This window comes from Dipodomys ordii, unplaced genomic scaffold, assembly GCF_000151885.1.
Source record: "Dipodomys ordii isolate 6190 unplaced genomic scaffold, Dord_2.0 Scaffold5, whole genome shotgun sequence".
NCBI lineage: Eukaryota > Metazoa > Chordata > Mammalia > Rodentia > Heteromyidae > Dipodomys > Dipodomys ordii.
In genome coordinates this window covers 35,659,264-35,678,193 of record NW_012267221.1, presented here as the reverse complement: position 1 = coordinate 35,678,193, position 18,930 = coordinate 35,659,264, and the positions used below count along the sequence as shown (strand labels likewise).

General features: G+C 33.6%; 1 protein-coding gene across 1 annotated transcript in view; it reads right to left on the bottom strand.

The window, feature by feature from the left end:
* Col3a1 (collagen, type III, alpha 1) overlaps positions 1-16,385 on the bottom strand; it is a 38,241-nt gene extending 21,856 nt beyond the window's left edge. The window contains exons 1-10 of the mRNA XM_013030081.1: positions 16,203-16,385; positions 6,492-6,694; positions 6,221-6,271; positions 5,647-5,760; positions 4,198-4,278; positions 2,650-2,703; positions 1,833-1,886; positions 1,087-1,140; positions 450-503; positions 234-287 (exon numbers count right to left, since the gene is read on the bottom strand). Of these exons, the coding sequence (XP_012885535.1) occupies positions 234-287; positions 450-503; positions 1,087-1,140; positions 1,833-1,886; positions 2,650-2,703; positions 4,198-4,278; positions 5,647-5,760; positions 6,221-6,271; positions 6,492-6,694; positions 16,203-16,290 (807 nt within the window). The 5' untranslated portion in view covers positions 16,291-16,385. The remainder of the gene's footprint in view (positions 1-233; positions 288-449; positions 504-1,086; positions 1,141-1,832; positions 1,887-2,649; positions 2,704-4,197; positions 4,279-5,646; positions 5,761-6,220; positions 6,272-6,491; positions 6,695-16,202) is intronic.
* Between the last annotated feature and the right edge of the window lie 2,545 nt (positions 16,386-18,930).

Sequence of the window (18,930 nt, the reverse complement as noted above, 5' to 3'; positions counted from 1 at the left end):
ATTATATATATTAGTTTAGTCAACAATGCAAGTTGTTAGATTTTTTTTAATTTAATTTTATTTTATTTGTGAACAAACTGTACAGAGGGGTTACAATTGCATGGGCAGGATAATAACAAGTAGTTGTCAATCAATTATTTTGAGCAGGTACTCATTTGTCCAACTAAGATGACTGCACAACTTAAATGTAAGTAAGTAGAACAGTTTACAGTCAAAAAAGGAATTCAACTTACTCTGTGTCCTTTCATACCCGGGAATCCAGGCATGCCAGCGGGGCCTTTGATACCCTACAAGTAATGGATGAAAAGATGTTATGGATCTTTAAGTACAATAAGCATGTGGTAGTAAAGTGCCTTCTATTTTAAAGCTTAACTAATAAAAATAATTGTGCAATAATTTTAATTTACCAGAATTGTGACTAATTCACCTATTAGGTATAAAAGACTTACTGGAGGTCCAGGTAATCCTCTCTCTCCAGGTCTTCCAGGTCTCCCTGATTCTCCCTAAATGAAAAAATAAAGAACACTTAAGGGGTGTTGTACAGCAAAAGTCATTGTAACCAATGAGTGATCTAATTACTGTTTTCAGGAAGAACTCACTAATAGAATTGTTCTAAACCTAGGTTGAGAAGTCAACCAAGTAGTGAGATTGAGTAGTTTCTCAGACCTTTCCATTGATATAGAAAGAGAGGAATTTGCCATTGAAAAATAAATAAGAGAGGATGGCATACTTTTAAAGGTGTTTATAAGTCTTCAAGCCTATAAGGACTGATGTGAAAATTTTCCAGTGTAAGACAGAAGAAATGCATTCCTTCTCTAGTTAAATGATAATATCTCTAGATGACACTTCTTGACAGTTGGAAAGCATTGGTGGGGTTCTGTTAGTTTAGAAGTCAACAAATGGTGTCTATTGATGTGAAAATATAATATGGATAATCCACTACTACTATGAAGTAAAATGGTCTGAGGCTATAAGCGAGTTGTTCATGGATTTTCCTTCTGAGGTTCTGGTGTATGGCTCATGATGCTTAGAATATTCAGGTTCAATGTTGACATACCCTACCCTCCTCAGTTTTTTAACACTTACATCTTTTCCAGCAGGACCAGAGGGACCTAAAGCACCAGGAGGTCCTGGAGGGCCCTAAAATAAGACAATAAAAAAGTATATTTTAAAATTTTGGTTCCATTTTATTATTACATAACAAGCATCTATTTTGGAAACTAGTTTCAATAGCTTTCATCATGAAAATGATACTCTTAATATATCCTTATTATATCCATTTCTCTTGTTTATTAAACTTACTGTAACAAACTAAAAGCATCATATACCATAGCATAAAAATTTCATACTATGTATACATGTTTATACAGATATTTTTTATATTTTTGATATATTGACTATAAATATACAGGTATTTCTAAATATATGGAAATATTTAGGATCTTTAGTACATTAAAATAATCTTACTTTACTTCTTACATGCCTGGCAAATACTTTTGCAGGACTCTTTAGATTATGTTTATTTTTAACTTCATTAAGATATATATACACTGGTACACATATCTGTACACATATGTGTACATAAAATTAAATTAATATTTAATAGAGTTTGTGTTATTAACTCTGGGAAATGGATTATTGTGATCACTCACTAGGAATTCCTAAGGTCTTTGGATCCAAGTATAATAAAATGGCATCTATTACATAAAAATTTGATCATAAACATGTATACTCTGTAGGAATATATGGATGTTTTAGAAAATAAAGTTTCCATTAAGAAATCAAATGATCTCTATTGTATTATAAATTTGTTAACGGTAATTGTTACTTACTGCGGGACCAGCTTGTCCAGGCTCACCGGGGGGACCTTGGTATCCTGGAGAACCCTAGTGAATAGAATAACTTGTACATATTTTCAAAATAACACAATATTCATATGAATCAGTTATATCTTCAAGGCGGTAAAAATAAACCCATGCACCAGAATTTGTAAATGTATTAAGGAAAGTTTTGTTAAGTTTACTAAGGCTAAGATCCATTCTTTTCAGGTCAGAATAAAGTTAATGCATTCATTTCAGTCTAAAAGGAAAGCCATATTACAAGCTAATATACAATTTAATTTTATCAAGTTCTTTTTTAGCATTTAGGCTTGAACTTTGAAATTTATGCTTGCTAGCAAGATATCCTATTTACTACTTATGCAATACTTTCACCTTTTTGATTTGGTTATTTTTGAGATTGGATCTTTGTTTTACCTTGGACTACTTGAGCCTAGACTCAATCTACCTCTTTTCCTTCCCAACAAAGATAGGATGGCAGGTATATGCCACCACATCTTGTCATTGCTTGAGATAGGGCCTTGTGAACATTTTGCTAGGCTGATCTCAAACTGCCTAATCTCTGCTTCCTGAAAACCTAGGATTACAGGTATATTACCTGTTCAGTCCCAAGACGTGAATCACTAATTAGTGTAGGAAAAAAGGAAGTAAATATAAACTTTAAGTATGTAAAAAATGAAATCAGTTTCTCCATTGTGAATACAAATCTTAACTGGGACTATGGCTGGTGGAAGGGCTAATTATATCACAATCCGTAGTAAATTGATTTGTATATTCATGAAGGAAAGCATAGAACTATGGTTATACTTACAGGGGAGCCAGGATGACCAGAGGTACCAGGGGGTCCTGGGGGGCCAGGGGGACCCTGAAGTAAAAATTTGAATGATCAGTACTAAGCAAATGGATATGAAATACATTTAAATATCAGTCTAAATGAAATTACACAAGAATCAATCAAAATTGTCTTACAAAATGCTGACCTTATCCCTTAAAGATTATCCTGAGCTATGTAGAAACCAATTTATTTTCTGGCAGCCAAACTCAGCATGGAAGATAACTATCTCTATACTATAGGTTCTGTGATCAAAATCTCTAAAATAATTATGTAAATCATCCCATAGATTTATAACTATATTTATGTAAAATATCACAGAATTAGATTGACATGGAGATAAAGAATTATGCAAGAGAATCATCATACACCAGACATTGTTATACACTTAAGTTTATAGCACATTGATTTATCATCAATACAAATTAAACTAAAAAGCCAGTTTTATAACAGGCTACTTCTAAATAGCAACAATGAATTTATTAAACAATATTTAATAATTAAATTTTCTACCATGATCACATTTCTAAAATCAGTGATACTTTAGTTTTTCATATCTTATTCAAAATAGAATTATAGTGTGTACATAGCTCGGATCCAATGTTTATATAAATTTATATAATTCTCCTTGTGGCTTTGAAAGATCAAAAATATCACAGTAGAACCTGTACAGTGTTTTTGTTTGTTAGTTCTCTCCCTTCCCCCCATTTATTTTATAACCAAGGATGTTAAACAGGCTAGTGAGATTTATTGGGTAAAATTTTCATAGTCTGTATTTGGAGAAGTCACAAATATCAAGTTCAGTGGTATAAACAATTATCTATAATCACTGGGAATTTAGTGACATGCTTCACTGTCAGTAATAGAAAGGTCTCCTTCCTATTGGTCCTCTTGAGAAGCTATTGCAAAACAAGACTCATTTTCATGAATCACTGTCCCTACCTACACATGTTTAAGTTTAATGCTCTTCTTCATTTTCTCTTATTAAAACTCGAAGTCATTTATATTGAAGAGAGCCCAGGTTCAAAGGTCAATCACTATTATTGAATATATATATATATATATATATAATTTAACAAATCGAATTCTTGAAACATTTCTATTTGGTTTAGAATTGGAGGGAGATGGATTTCCATTGGATCACTATCAAGAAAATGACATTACTATCTAGAAACTGATATAAAGTGAAGATTCTAAACAACTTGGGTAAGAAAGATGAAAAGTGGAAACAAAAAGAAACAACATGGGACTCAAATTAGAGACTACAGGAGTGTGACACTAAAGCACTGAGGTGGGTAAGTCCTCTGACTCAGCTGGTCAATAACAGGAGAGGCCGTGAGGAAAAACTGAGTTAGGTTAAGAAAAAAAAAAAGGTAATGTGCCCATTTTCTTTCTGCAACCTTCCAAGAGAATAAGCTACATTGTACAGTTCAAAAAAGACTATATTTCTAAAAGAACTTCTCTCAGGACTTAATAAACAGAAAGGCTAAATGATACTCTAAAATGCACAGAAACATTGGTACGTACAGCTGGCCCAGGATAGCCACCAATTCCTGCTCCTCCTACTCCAGACTTGACATCATATGAATCATACTGGGGAGAATAGTTCTGTTGTAAAGAAATCAAATAGATAAATGTAATCATTTTAATATTAACATCATAGTTCTTTTCAAAAACATTTAGTTCTATGGAGTATTATTGTTCCCTTGTAGAAGATCTTTGCATGGTAGCAGATGTGGTATGTGTTCATTACCTTGTTCACCAGGTCTCTCTGTGGCTTTAATATGTGGCATATTATGGAAATGCTTGTTTAAGATACCATCATTTCAACTGTGTTCAGTATTAATCCCCTCAAATTAAATCCTATATTTTTTTGTTTTTTTTAAAAAATCCTATATGTTTTTATTGAATCACTATTCCAAAAATTTTACATTATTATAGAGGATGTGCAGAATATTTGAATCTGAGAGTCTTGAGATAAAACTTTTGATTTGAACTGAAAAGTAGAGAATTAAGATGCCTTCATCTCAGTTAATAGAACAAGTCAAATTTAAATTCTCGGACATATGCTTAATAACCTACAGGTTGCACCAAACAATAAGCATCTTCATAGAAAACAAATTAAAAATAAGAAAGTTTCATATGATCATCGAATTTATTTGGAGCTTATTTTGACTCCATATCCAGATAGTTCCTACTTGCTTACCAGCATAAGAATAAGCTAGACAATCTTCTTTGCTAAGCAGGGCCTTGTGCTTGTTTTATTTTATTCCTCTATTACCTAACCCAGAACTCTACGTTGGATTTTTATGAGTTATTTTGAAGATAAAGTATCTGAGATTTAATTTTCCCTCCAAGTTGAATTTGAGCTGAGATTTTTCATCTCAGCCTCCCGAGTAGCTAGGATTGCATGTATGAACTACTGGTGTGGAGATCTAAAATATTTTTGAAAAGCACTGTTTTAAAACTCATAAATATTTGTGTCTAAACGTTGTTTGAACCATGAGCCAGACGCTTTGCTGTATTTATTTGTTTGGTCATTTATGTGCCGAGAAGGTCTGGTGCTAGTTCTCAGGAGAAGGATTATGGTGATGGCTTAGTAGAAATAGCCACCTAGGTATGAACAATCCTGTCTATTTGAGGTCAGTAAACAATGCTCACAGCACTCTCACTGCTTTGTGCCCAAGCTTTCAGAGACCTTACCAGTGGGAGTAGAATTTCTCAAATATAGTGAGTATCTGAAATACCCACTGAGAAATTTGGAAATTCTGAAAGGAGATAGTACCAATAGCATTAGCATTAGGAGAAAAAGGGACTACTTTTACAGCTCACAGAATAGTACCCAGCACATATAAAGAAACCAAATAAAGATGTGTTAAGTACACCAAATAAGAGAAGAGTTACAAACAACTTGCAATTGTGACATGTAATATATGCTAAATGAATCAGGTTCTTTTTAGTTTTGTAATTTATTACCTGGCCAACCGTAGGACATGACTGACAGATGCCAGGGCTTCCAGGAGGACCTGGAGCTCCTGGTTGTCCTGGAATACCGGGATCACCATTTCTCCCAGGAATACCAGGTGGGCCCTAAAAAAAAACAAATCAGAGACAACAAAATAAGTAATAGGAAAAGACACAGTGATTCAAAAGTTATCAGGTTGTTTTTTTGTTTCTCTTTTTTACAGTATTAGAAATCAATACAAATGATATATTTTCTTGGGAATAAATATATGATATACCAATCTTGTGAATAATTTAAGTGTAATACATTTCTTTGTACAGGTGCTTATGTTTTGTTTTTCTAATTGGTGATGGGATAAAAACATATAAAACTTGGAAAATCTAAATCTTTGTATGTAAAGTTATGGATTTTCAATGTGTGCCATTTACCATCAACTTGTGTGTCCACTATTCAAATATGAGAGGCAAAAGGGTAGGTATGATTAATAAAAGTTCAGATATAGAAAGGATATGGAAAGAAAATGAGCCAGCTGTTCCCTCAGTATCATTAGCATTAATTGAAGGATGCTGTAGAATCTTAACTTACTGGATCTCCCTTTGGGCCTTGAGGTCCTTGGCCATTAACTACAGGAGGAGCCTAAGAAATGGGAAAGACAAGAATTAAACAAAACATGGAAACCTCTTTCTACAAACTATGGCACAAGTTTATAAATTCACATCTAATCCTTGGTTATACTTTACACACCAACATGACTGAGAGAGGAACAACTTCCATTTCTTTTCAAGCTCCTATTATGATAGAGGATATACTCATGTGTTTAAATATGAATCTTAGCTTAAACCTTCTTTTAACTCACTGGTGTTGAAGGCTGTGGGCAGACTGCACAACATTCTCCAAATGGAATTTCAGGATGGGGGCAATCTAAGGTTTCTTCGTCACATATGATGTCATCGCAGAGAACAGATCCTGAGTCACAGACGCATATTTGGCACGGCTCTGGTTTCCATACATCTCTAGGCTGATAGAACTGACCAAGATGGGTGCATCCTTCTTCATTATCTGGAAAATGAGTTAGAGGATATAACATTTCCTTATGTCCTGTGGAGATGTAGCTTTCTTATGTTAACTTGAATATTTACAAGACGAAAAGTAGAGTTTGGAACAAATGGTTTCTCCCTTTCATTAGCAAAGCATATTTTTTTCCTACATAATTTTCTAGGTAGTCAAACTGTTCAAAAGACAAAATCTGTTTATCAATATAGAAGCAGCACACCATACTCAGTTTTAAGACAACAGACATTTTAAGTTTATTTATAGTAAATAAAGACCAATGGATATCACAGAGCAGGCCAGCATTTGTTATTAATGTGCAATTGAAGTTAAACCTTGGTCTAAATCAAATGCTATTCTTTTCTTTAACAGCAGATGGGAACATTAAACAAAAACAAGGATTTTTTGTTACTAACTCTGAAGACCTTCTGGATTTTATTAACCTACTTGAGAAATACAGGGGAAAACTAAGTTAATCTTGGCAGTATAAACCTCTACCAGATTTTCTTGGGAAAATGTTAACAGACTTACTGTGTGTATTGAATGTCACAGCTAGTTTTGTTGGGCATCAGTAGATCAACTATACAGGACATCTCCCAAATGGATGTAAAGAAGTTTTCAAATTGTCAAAATAAAAGATATTTATAAAATCAACACTGGCAAGGAGTAAGTAAAAGCAGTAGGAAAAAATAGGAATCATGACCATATGTATTTGTGGCTTAAAACATCAAAAAATCATACTTCAACCAAAATTTTATTTTTGATTGCTAATTATATGCAAGATACTGAAATTTCAGCAGTTATTAACAATGAATCAGCTTAGGGGCTGCCAACATAAAACCTGGTTTCAATTCTTACAGCTTTAGCTGGGATTGTGGTAACATACAATGTTAATTATCAAGAGTGTAATGACAGTTTGCCAGTCACTGAGCAAATAAATATGTTTCTAAACATCTGTAAAGATTTTTTTTACAAACAATGGGCTATTAAATACTTTTGTGTTTTTGTGAGACAGTGAAAATTATTTTCTCAAATAATGCCTGAAGGAGGTCTACTTTGAAGTTAAATCATTTACAAATATGTTCTGTTGACTAGTGGCCACCATGCCTTCCAGTGGTCCTTGAAGTTCTACTGAATGTAGAATTTCAAAATGTATAGACTATATGGAATATCAAAATTGCTTCCCATTTCCTTGTGTATGTAAGGACACCAATTTGCTTTGCAACTTCTTGATAGATTCAAGAAGCTTAAAATCCCTTCCTACTTTGTGTTATAATTTTCCATTGTAATAGCTAATAAAAGCATGAGAGTTTGCATGACATTTTAAACAGGAAACAAAGGCTCAGCTTCTTCCATATCTGAAACAGATGTATGAGAACATGGGGAAGATATATTTATCTAAAATATTTCATTATTCTCTAACAAAAAAGACTGAATACTAAAGGCTTACCTCAGTTCAACTGAAGTAGAATTTTTGAGTGATTTTTTGGAAACATATTTCAGAGAAGACTAAATAATCTTTTCCATATTATGAACAATGATAATATGAGAAAAGGCTGACATTAAACTCATCTTTTTTCTCTAAGTAGAACTGACATAAAAGGATGTAGAAAAAATTGTAGAAGAATGTTGCAAATTCTGAGATAGAAAACTTCAATAAAATTATCTGAACCGTATTCTTTCTTCCATCTTTGTTTTGGTTCTCTTTTTCAAAATGGGGACCATTTTTAACAAGTCTTTAAATCAACATGAAATATTAATTCAAATTAGATTTAGCTCAAGATTTTCCCAAACTGCCTCCCACTCCATGGAAAATACTGGTAGATAATGTTGATTATTCTTTTAGCTCTATCCTTCATTTATTCCTTCCTTCCTTTCTTCCTTCTTTCCTTCCTTCCTCTCTCTCATTCTTTCTTTCTCTCTCTCTTTCCTCCTTTCTGTCTTTTTCTTTTCTTTCTCTCTCTTTCTAAAACTGGATCACAATAGTTTAAACAGCTATGGAATACTGATGGCAAAAGTTTCCTATGTTAATTTGTCCTAAATTCACAGGAATCTTTTACCCATTTCTATTCATCTTTCTAATTTCTATCTCACTGAGAGAGTGATCTCACATCATCAAAATACAGTATTTTCCATGTGCTCTGAAAAATAAAATTGGATAAATCAGCACAACGCTGACTTATTAAATCTAGAAATGAATTTGTTAAAATTAAGTCCAAGTGGCATAGTGGTTTAAGAGATAGAGCGCTCACCTTGAGCTGAAGAGCACAGGAACAATGCCTAGGCCCAGAGTTCAAGCCCCACAACCAATAACAAAAACAAAAAATTAAGTCCAATGTTATATCAGTAAAGTTATTTAATTCCTTTTTTCTTAATTTCATTAGAAACCTTCTTAATGTTCTTTTCAAAACACAAAAGCCTCAAAAGGTTTGATGATATGTATCTGTAATCCTAGCACTCAGGAAGCTGAGTCAGAACAGTGACTAACTCAAAAGAAACCTGGGTCAAAAAAATCAATGAACATTTAAAAAAAAACTTAAAAAATAAACACCAAATAAAAAAAATCAACCAACATAAAAAAAACTTAAAAAGTAACACCAAAGCCTTAGTATGAAGATAAACTTATTGTTACATTATTTTTGCTTCAAGTATATTATGATTTAGCTGTAAAACATGAACTTGTACATATTAATGGGGTATAATATATTGTACAAAAACATATGAAACTTTGAAGAATGTTTAACTCAGGTTAAAGATATTGATTTTCTCAAATGTTTATCATTTTATTTTGCTGAAAACTAATAAAATCCTTTCTTCTAGTTTCATGAAATAACCAATACATTTCATTATATAGTCACCCATGTCTGTAATGGCGCACCAGATTTCTTGATCCAATCTAATTGCAAATTGGTACCCACTGCTCTCCCTCTATTGTCCCAAACTCCCTACTCTCCTCAGGCTCTGATAACCAGCATTCTATTCTCAACTATGACATCAGCTTGGCAGGGGTAGGAGGGTGGAGGGCATTTTTTGCCATGCTTATGACAGTTAACATGATGTATATATAGTCAGTTCACTTTAGAGAGCTATGTTGTTTTGACTAATAAAGCAAAATTAATGAAGACCCAATAGTTTCAGTAATTTATTTCATATCCATTTGAAAGAAAGATGGGTGTCCTAAAAAGTAGTAATCAGCCCTTTCTCTTTTTCTCTATCTAGATCTCCTTTGGTGAAAGAATGGAACTTTGAGTTGCTTCCTCTAACGTATTAGACCATATATGGTTAGCAGTGTGTTTTATTGGAAGCTAAACTTCTTGCAGAGATGTCTATAACCTTAATTTTAAGTGCCTAGTTATATATGGAAAAACGATGACAAAGCCAAGGGGAATATGTGTTGTTTTTAAGAATTAAATGCTCTAGTTATCATTTATAATAGAAATAGAATAGAAAATGAGATTCATCTTCCATAAGTCTTCTCATATTATTCCTTTCTTAGGTAGCTATTTTCAGAGTAACTTTGCTGAAAAATTTAAGCCGAATATTTTTGCAAAATTACTGAAAGGCAAATAATTTCATTTTTGTTACAAGAGAAATGAATAGATTTCCCAGTGCTTCTTTTATTGTTGCTTAATCTTAGTCTTCCTGTTCCAGTTCTACCTCCGATGTCATTTGGTGCCCTTTATTAAAGGGAGGTTCTGAACTAGAATTACTGCTTGTTACCACACTACAATGTTTTAGGGGGGGAAACACACTTCCTCCTTAGCACCTGAACTATAAAACAGAATGTAGCTAGCATATGACATAATTCACATTTGCCTGCTTTCTTCTAGCTTTCTTTCAGAACTCTAGAAAAAAACAAAACCAAGTAACACTTTTTGAAATACTTAAATCACACTTTCATGATGGCTTTTCCCTCCATTCTTATGGTGTTAAATCATGTTGCATGGGAAGAATCTTTTGCTGTGACTAAATATTAGTACAATTGTGTTTTTCTTAATATCATTTGGGGAGTAAATAAAATATTCCCTAAAATATCTTAAAAAGTTAATTTAGCTTGAGTGACAGGTAATATTTTCTTTCTGATCTTACTGAATTCTTTCAAAATCTGGAATATTAAATATTTATAGGTGTTATATAAATTAACTTCATATTTTTCTATTGCTTTAGAAAGTTGAAGTTTTTAAGTGTTCATGTGATTTCCAACTGAGATATGTTTGGTTTATCTTTAAAATGATAGTACCAATGTTTAGAAAGTATAATTTTTAATTAAATTTATTCTTTATGTTATATACTGATCAGACTAACATAAAAATATGCCAGAGACGTGAATGAAAGGATTTTGAATGAGCAATCTATTGATCTTATAAGAGGATAATTTCAACTTTAAAATACTAGGGTTTTTGGTTCATATCTATTGTACCTAACCTTCCAAAGGCTGAGATGTGAGCAGTACTAATTGTCATCTTATAGATGAAGAACCTGTGAAAAACTGTAATTTTGTCAAGGTTAGATCATCAAGGGTAAAACTAAGACTTGAATCTAGGAAGACTGTCTCTAAATTTGATACTCTTGATGACAGCATTCTATTCTCTTTCTGTTTTCAAGAAGTGGGTAAGATTAAAGAGACCAACTTCAAAAATCTGTTCCATATGGTTCTGAAAACCTGGATGTTTAAAATAAGAGACCTAAAAAACAATAACAACAGACTGTTAAGGGATAACCATTTTCTGCAACCCATCTTTCTCCTTGGTTTCAAAACAGGAAAATACCATAGAGAGTTGACCTCTATTGTTTATTTTGTCTTGACCTTATGAAAAAGAGCTCTTTCTGATAACATCCAGACCACCAACAGAATGAACATGTGGCTCGGAGAAGCCCAACCTACATTTTACTGGATGCCAAGGGTAGGATTGTACCAGATAGGCTGCTGTATCCTGGGAAATAGTATGTGAAGGATGACTCATTAAGACATTAATTTTCAGAAACTATACTTACTAAAATGATTCATTCAATGAACTTCTAACTTCTATAAGGAAATACCATAGAAAATAAGTCATTAAAATATATGACATTTTACTGAAGTAGCTTTCAAGGAAAATTTAACTTTTAATAATTTACAGATCATTTACTTTTCACTTTTAGAACTTTAGGGCCTTTTACCTTTTGACCTCTTTGAATGTTTCAATTCGGTCATAAAGATTACATTTTAAACATCAGTGTTTGACCCCAGTCATGGAAAAAAACAAGGGTTTGATTAGTTAATCTGAAAGGAATCCACTTCTGCTGTGTTTTCATTAGGCACAGACAGAATTTCTGGTGGTTAATGTTACTCTCCAAACTGAAGTTAACAAATGATTTGTGTGAAAGAAGCTATGTCATTTTTTCCATTGCCATCTTGATATAAAACAGGCAAAGCTTTTTGCAGTGAAATTCTGAATTTAAAAAACTGTTACATGATTTCTTTTTCTGAGTGTGGAACAGTGCAATAGCTTCCTCCCTCTAATGAAAATTAAATAACTCTTTTTTTCTTTTCTCTTCCTGTCCTTTCCTTTTTTCTTCTTTTCTCTTCTTTCTTTTCTTCCTTCTTTCTCATCCCTTCCTTCTCCTGGCCCCCTGCCTCTCTGGCTCTCTCAAAAACTGTTCAGTGAGGCATTTCCAGAAAGTTATTGCAGACTTGGAAACTTTACAAATGTTTTCCATGTCTAGCAAAAGCAATAACATCTTGCATCTTTAAAGCTTTAACTCAGAATCAATCCACTTTAACAGCTTCAAGTTGGTGATCCCACTTGATGTCACAAAATAAGAGTTAGGCTACATACTCTTTACAACTCTGCACAAAGGAAATATCATCCAAAATAGAAACCATGGAGTTTCAGTATTTAGCATCTTCTTTTTGAGTGACAACTCAAGGCCTGACCTAGAACAGAAGGTATGGGTTGGGGCTTTCCTGAACAGTTGTCTTTTAGCCTTAACTGTTATTCTGATAAAATTATAGACAATAGTTGTTACTTAAAAAAGATGTGATCATGATTAAGACAGTAACCCAGAGTCAGAATGATAGTTAAATGGCATTGACTATGTCTTTCCTTCTTTCCCAGAAGTGTTCCAGAGAAGTTACTTTCTCCTCATATAATGCTCAGCTGCTGGATTCTAGAGTTAAATACAATTCCTGTACTTTTAGGCCTTTAGATCATCTGATGCAGAATACTCTAGGGATGGCAAAAAATACAAGGCATCAGGAATGAATAAATGAAATGTGTGTCAATAGTACTTTATTTCTCATGTACATTTTCACTGAAATAGTAATAATTTTTGGTTAGATCATAAGCTTCTGAAGTTCTTCTTTAAAAATTTACCAGTTCAAAAAATATCCACCCATTCTCAGTTTTACAAATGTGTGAATTCATGTATTGCCTTATAATTTTTAATATATCCCTTTAAGGACACATAATTACAAAATAAGTAATGTCTTCTATTCCAGAATTATCTATCTAGCATTTAAAAGAATTTCGATTCCAGTCTTCTCTCTTTTTTATACACTCAACTAACACACAAAATCTGTTTGATGACTGATACTTAGAAAGCTGAACAATTACATATTGTCTCCTCTTAAAGGTACAATTGTTCATGCTACATTTGGTTCATTTGCTCATGTTGCAGTAAGCTTAAATGTTTAACTTATCAGTGGTATATTGTTTAAGCAAAATGGAAAATAGTCTCTCAAAACATTGAACAAGAGTCAATTTTCTGAGTTAACTCACAGGTTTGTATGCAAAAACCTATTAAAGGTCCACAGTTAATTTTGTTAGAATTATCAGCATAATGCAATATAGTAGCTCAACTATTAGAGTATACTTACTTAAAATGGTTTTCCTCTCCAGACAAATGAAGCAAGATTACTTCATAGCCTTTGTCTATACATCTATCTATATAAAAAGCAACGGGCAATATACTTATGTCCAGTAAGGATGACATCAGTCTTTTGAATATGTGACCAAAAAATGCTTCTTACTTTTAAATTTACTTTTACAGATTCTTGGAATGTTTGTATCATGTGTTCATATGTGTGCTTGGAAACATTTAAACAGTAATATTTCAGGGGCTGAAGAATTTTAGTAACTTATAATTTTAATAACATATACATTGTTTTCAAATCTCTTCTAAGATACTGAGCATTATGCCTGTAATTGTAGTACTTTGCCTTTCAGCCACTAGGTGGCATGCCTTTGCACTTAAAATCTGGCATGTTTATAAACCACAGGAAATATAAAACAGACCACGTTTTTCCATTGCTGGAATAAAACTCTTGAATAAAATAAAGCTTTCACAAATCTGTAAGAAGACCAAATTTTTTTGCAGAGACATGTTTTATATTCCAGAAAACTCCTATGAGAACACTACAAGTTAATTTTTTTTTTAGTGCTGTTCTGTTTGTGGGCTTGCTAAAACATATTCCAGACAACCAACCCAGAGGTGCATCATTGTTCAGTGAGCTCCCTGTCTAGCACCTCCTGGTGCCTCCCCAAAGCTTATCCACAGGAAGAATATTCTGATACAAAAAAAAAAACAAAAAACAAAAAAACCAAGTGAATGTAACATAAACTGTCTTAGAACATCTAAACATCTTTTTCACTTCAAACAACAAAACAAAATGTAAGCTGAACAAATTCCTTTTCATCTTTGATAAAGCTTAAAAGCACACAAACAAAAAGGAGAAAACAGAAAAGGAACTTATGTGTTGTCAAGATTATGTAGGCATCCAACACTCTTCTTCTCTATAGATGGACTGAAAAACAAAACAAAAAAACTATACTGCTTTTATCTTCCAGTTCTTGGAACTACTAGGTACCTATAAACATTAATTGTAATCTTGAACAAGCCCCCCCCCAAGTTGGTAGCTTTTTTTTCAATATTTGAGAACTCTTCCCCTCCCTCCAAAATTGAAATCTTTCCTGGGGTGTGGAAGGGTATGAGTCACTTGGTATCCTAGGGAAGACCTGGAACTTGTAGAATGGCATCTTACTATGCCACTGGAAGAAAGGGAAAAGGAAATAAAATGAGAGGTCAAATGAAGAGAAGCAAGGATGGTAGAAAAATAAAGCAGATGGAGGCTTGAAGGCCCAGGGGAGCAGGGAGGGAGTGGCCGGGGAAGGAAATGCAGAGGAGGAGCGAGGAGGAGAGGAGGACTTGCCTGCAGTGGGGGTTGGATGATGAGTGAGGCAGGGAAAGGGGTGGGGGGCTCCTGAGGAGCCAAAGGGGGTGGAAAAAGGAGGGGGAGGGGAAATAGAGGCAGAATGGCTGAGGAGAAGAGGAAACTAATGAACAAGGAATATGGGTGGTTCTCTTCTTTTGTGGCTATGAACTGACTACAATTAAAGAAATGACTGAATATTTCCCTCCACCCACACTTGCATACATTTTCTGTGAGAACATCAAAATTACTCGAAGTTATAAATAGAAGGAAATAATTCTCATACAGTGCTTGGAAAACTTTAGGTTTAACAAACATATTTGCATACAAAAATTGTTATGATTTATTTTACTTATCTTTAAGCTTCACATTTAAATATTTATTTCTAGGAACGTTTGTTCTCTTAATTTGTCCAATATTTTTTGACTATAAGAAAAATATGACTCTATAAGAACATTTTAATGCAAATAATGACACAAGTGGCATTATTTTGGGAAATAAGAGCATGGAAACGATCCTATCTTCTTACTAGAAAATATAGAACGTCAACCTTTTTGAAGTTAAACAAATCTAATAACTTTACCTTGTTTGTAGAAAAGTCAAAACATTCCTGTTGAAACATTTTTAAAGATATTTTCTTACTGAATGTAAATGCAGTTAAGCAGAACATGAAGGCAATAAAGGCACTTAACCATAAGCTATTGGAAAACTATGGATTAATTACTCTTGAATTTTCTTGAAACACAATAAAAACAAGAATGAGGAAACATTTTTAGCAATATGTACTTATTTAAGGAAGAGTGATAGATATTTTGTTGTTGCCATTTTAAAATAAATCTAAAATAATTTTAATAATATGCACAATAATTACCATTAGATTGTTCTTAATGTATACTTGTTTTAAATATATTAACAGTTTGCTCAACATCCTAACCTTACAGAGAACCAGCACACAAAGGAGAACATAAAACTAATACAGGGGTCCAATAACTTCCAGACTGCCCAGGGAAACATTCCAAGATGTTAACAATCAAGCCTTTTAAAGCTATTTTACTAAGTTTAGCATAAAAAAGAAGTTAGTGCAAGCAAACATTTACCTTAAACAACTACAGAACTTTAACATGCCAATATGAAGTTATTCTTTTCTAACACAAAGATAAAAGAAGCAAAACTATAATCAGTATCCCATTGAACAATTGGAGGTTTCTAAGAGGAAATTATCTTTCAAGAGGCTGATTTTCCCCCTTCATACTCCTTTATAAGGAGAAGTAAAGATAAAAAGAAAACAACCACCCATAAAGTTTGTTGAAATCTGTACCTACTTACTTGCACCAGTCTGTTGTGCCAAAATAACAGTGAAGGGGTGAAGCAGAGCAAGAAGGAACCAGCTCCCCTTTTGCACAAAGCTCATCATGTCTAAATAGCAGACATGAGACTCTCTGTGCAAAAAGGAGAAAAGCAAAAGCAGTTCAAAGTAGCACCATCAGTTGTCCCCTGCCCTTCAGCACCGGGCCCGTCATAAAACTCAGCCACTGAGATTCCTTTGCTTTGGCCTTAAATAGGAAAAAGTTTGGCTTCCCTCACTTTCCAGCCCCTTTCTGAAATATGAGAGCAGCACCCATCCCCTTAGCAGTAAAAAGAAATGATTAATATTTCTTTTTCCCTTATAGAGGACAAACCCAGAGTTAGAAAAGCAGCACATCTGGTGATTGTGTGCATCTGCTGATGCAGAAGTTTGTTACGTGTTTTAGTCTTACTTATATGTTTGCCTAACTTAGGAACCTATACAGAAGTTCTCTGCTGCATGACAGGGTGTAAGAATTACATGGATTCTTTTATTTTGCTCCACAAAACATTAGTAACTGCAACAGATTTTAGAAGATCCCAACTGCCTTTCTCAGGCATGGCTTAATCTTACACACTTTATCTTCCTGGAAGATTTTTATACTGAGATTTTTGCCAAATCTCCCCCCACCCCTCCGACTGAATTTAAATAGGGGAATTGTAAGTGATCAGCTGTTTGCTTCATCCTCCCACCACTCATGCCGGATGTGGAATTTCAGGTGATTGTCACAAAACTAAGTATCTGAGCTATGTTTGAATGAAATCCTACCAGATTCTTATCTGTAACTGTTTCTATTTCTAACAAATTACCTTAACAAGCCTGAGTGCTTGAGATTTTCAATTTATATGCTGCTTGAGAAAGCCAGAACAGTTTTTTCCTACAGAAAAATCCAGACTTTTCATGTCTTGAGGTTATAAGAAAGTGGAAGAAAAACGTTTAGCACACTGATTAGCAAAAGAGTATCAGATGAAATTCTAATTTTACCTTCATTACTATAAAGAATAATATAAATATTTCTCCATTTAAACTTTGTATATACTTTGCAAGTTGGTATCTACATAGGTTTCCATTGTATTTATGGATATATCTAAAGAATAATTTCTGGATCATAGTCAATAGAAGGTAAAATACCGTTACAGATCTATGATTTAAAAAAAAAAAACTTATAGGGTGGGTGGGAATGTGGCTTAGTGGTAGAGTGCTTGCCTACCATGCATGAAGCCCTGGGTTCGATTCCACAGTACCACATAAACAGAAAAGGCTGGGACTGGCGCTATGGCTCCAGTGGTAGAGTGCTAGTCTTGAGCAAAAGAAGCTCAGGGACAGTGGCCAGGCCCTAAGTTCAAGCCCCAGGACTGGCAAAAAAAAAAATCTTTGTAGGGAAAAAGATACTATTCACATGCTATTACTTTTAAATAACCAAGATACTTCTTGACAATCTAATCACCAATCTATTTATTCCTTTACTTATTTTTATAAACTGCATCTAACATTTCAATTTTAATCAAGGCTCATTGCATTTTTTTTGTTTATGCCTGTCTCCACCATGTATATATAAAACTCTCTCCATCTTAAATTATTCTCAAGGACTTAGCTCAAAGCTTTCTTTCTCAGGGAATTCATCTCTTCTAACTCTGTTTCCATCTGTCTCATCCTTCTAATGCTTGTTAATTACTTTCTATTCAGATTGTGATATATATATATATATATATATATATATATATATAGTTGATAAGCACAGGCCCTGGTACAGTTGGCTGTTTATTTCCATGGTCACAGGGAGGACAACCCAAGATGTTCCAATGTAGATGACATCATCTGAAATGGGTAAAGAGAACCAGAACACCACCAACCTCCTGTATGACTTCTGTTTTTGAGATGGAGAGTTGCTACCAAAGGGAAAATCAAGTAATTGCTGAGAAGGTTTGCATATATAAGTGCTTTTACTGTATCATAGTAGAATGAGTAGAGTAAATACATCTTTTTATCTCCCAAGGTCTTCATCATATATTTGAAAATATTGTTTAAACAAATTCAGAAACATTACTCATATGTTTCAAGGCATTGTGGCCTATGCCAGTAATCTCAGCTACTCAGGAGTTTGAGATCTGAAGATCACAGTTCTAAGAGTTCTAAGCCAGCCCATTCAGGGACTCTTATCTCCAATTAAAATCAAGGAGGAGGAGGGAGGAGGGAGGAGGAGGAGGAGGAAGAGGAAGAAGAAGAAAAGAAAGGAAATGGAAGTAAGAAAGCAAGCCAGAAGTGGAGCTGTGGCTCAAATGATACAGTGTTAGCCTTGAGCACAAAAGCTGCAGGGTTCAGTGCCAGCCCTAAATACATACACATCTATGTAGAGTATTACTCTTACTGTTTGAGATAGTGAATAATAGTTGAAAATCTTTTCTAACATTTTTATTAGAATTATTTTCTAGTGTGAGAAATTTGAAATGGTAATTGTAGTAAACGTTTTGTGCCTTAGCTCATGTAAATTTTCTATCATATTTTTAATTATCCTAAAATGTTTATTTTCACATAATAGCCCTATTTGCTTCATGACAAAAATTCTTGATTGATGTGCTCATAGTTAACGTTAGCTGATTTTTTGCAGATGGGATCACTGCTATATATTAAGATCTTTAGAAGAAGTCTGGAGGACTCATTGTTGTGATTTTTTTTTTTTTGGTCAGTCATGGGGCTTGAACTCTGGGC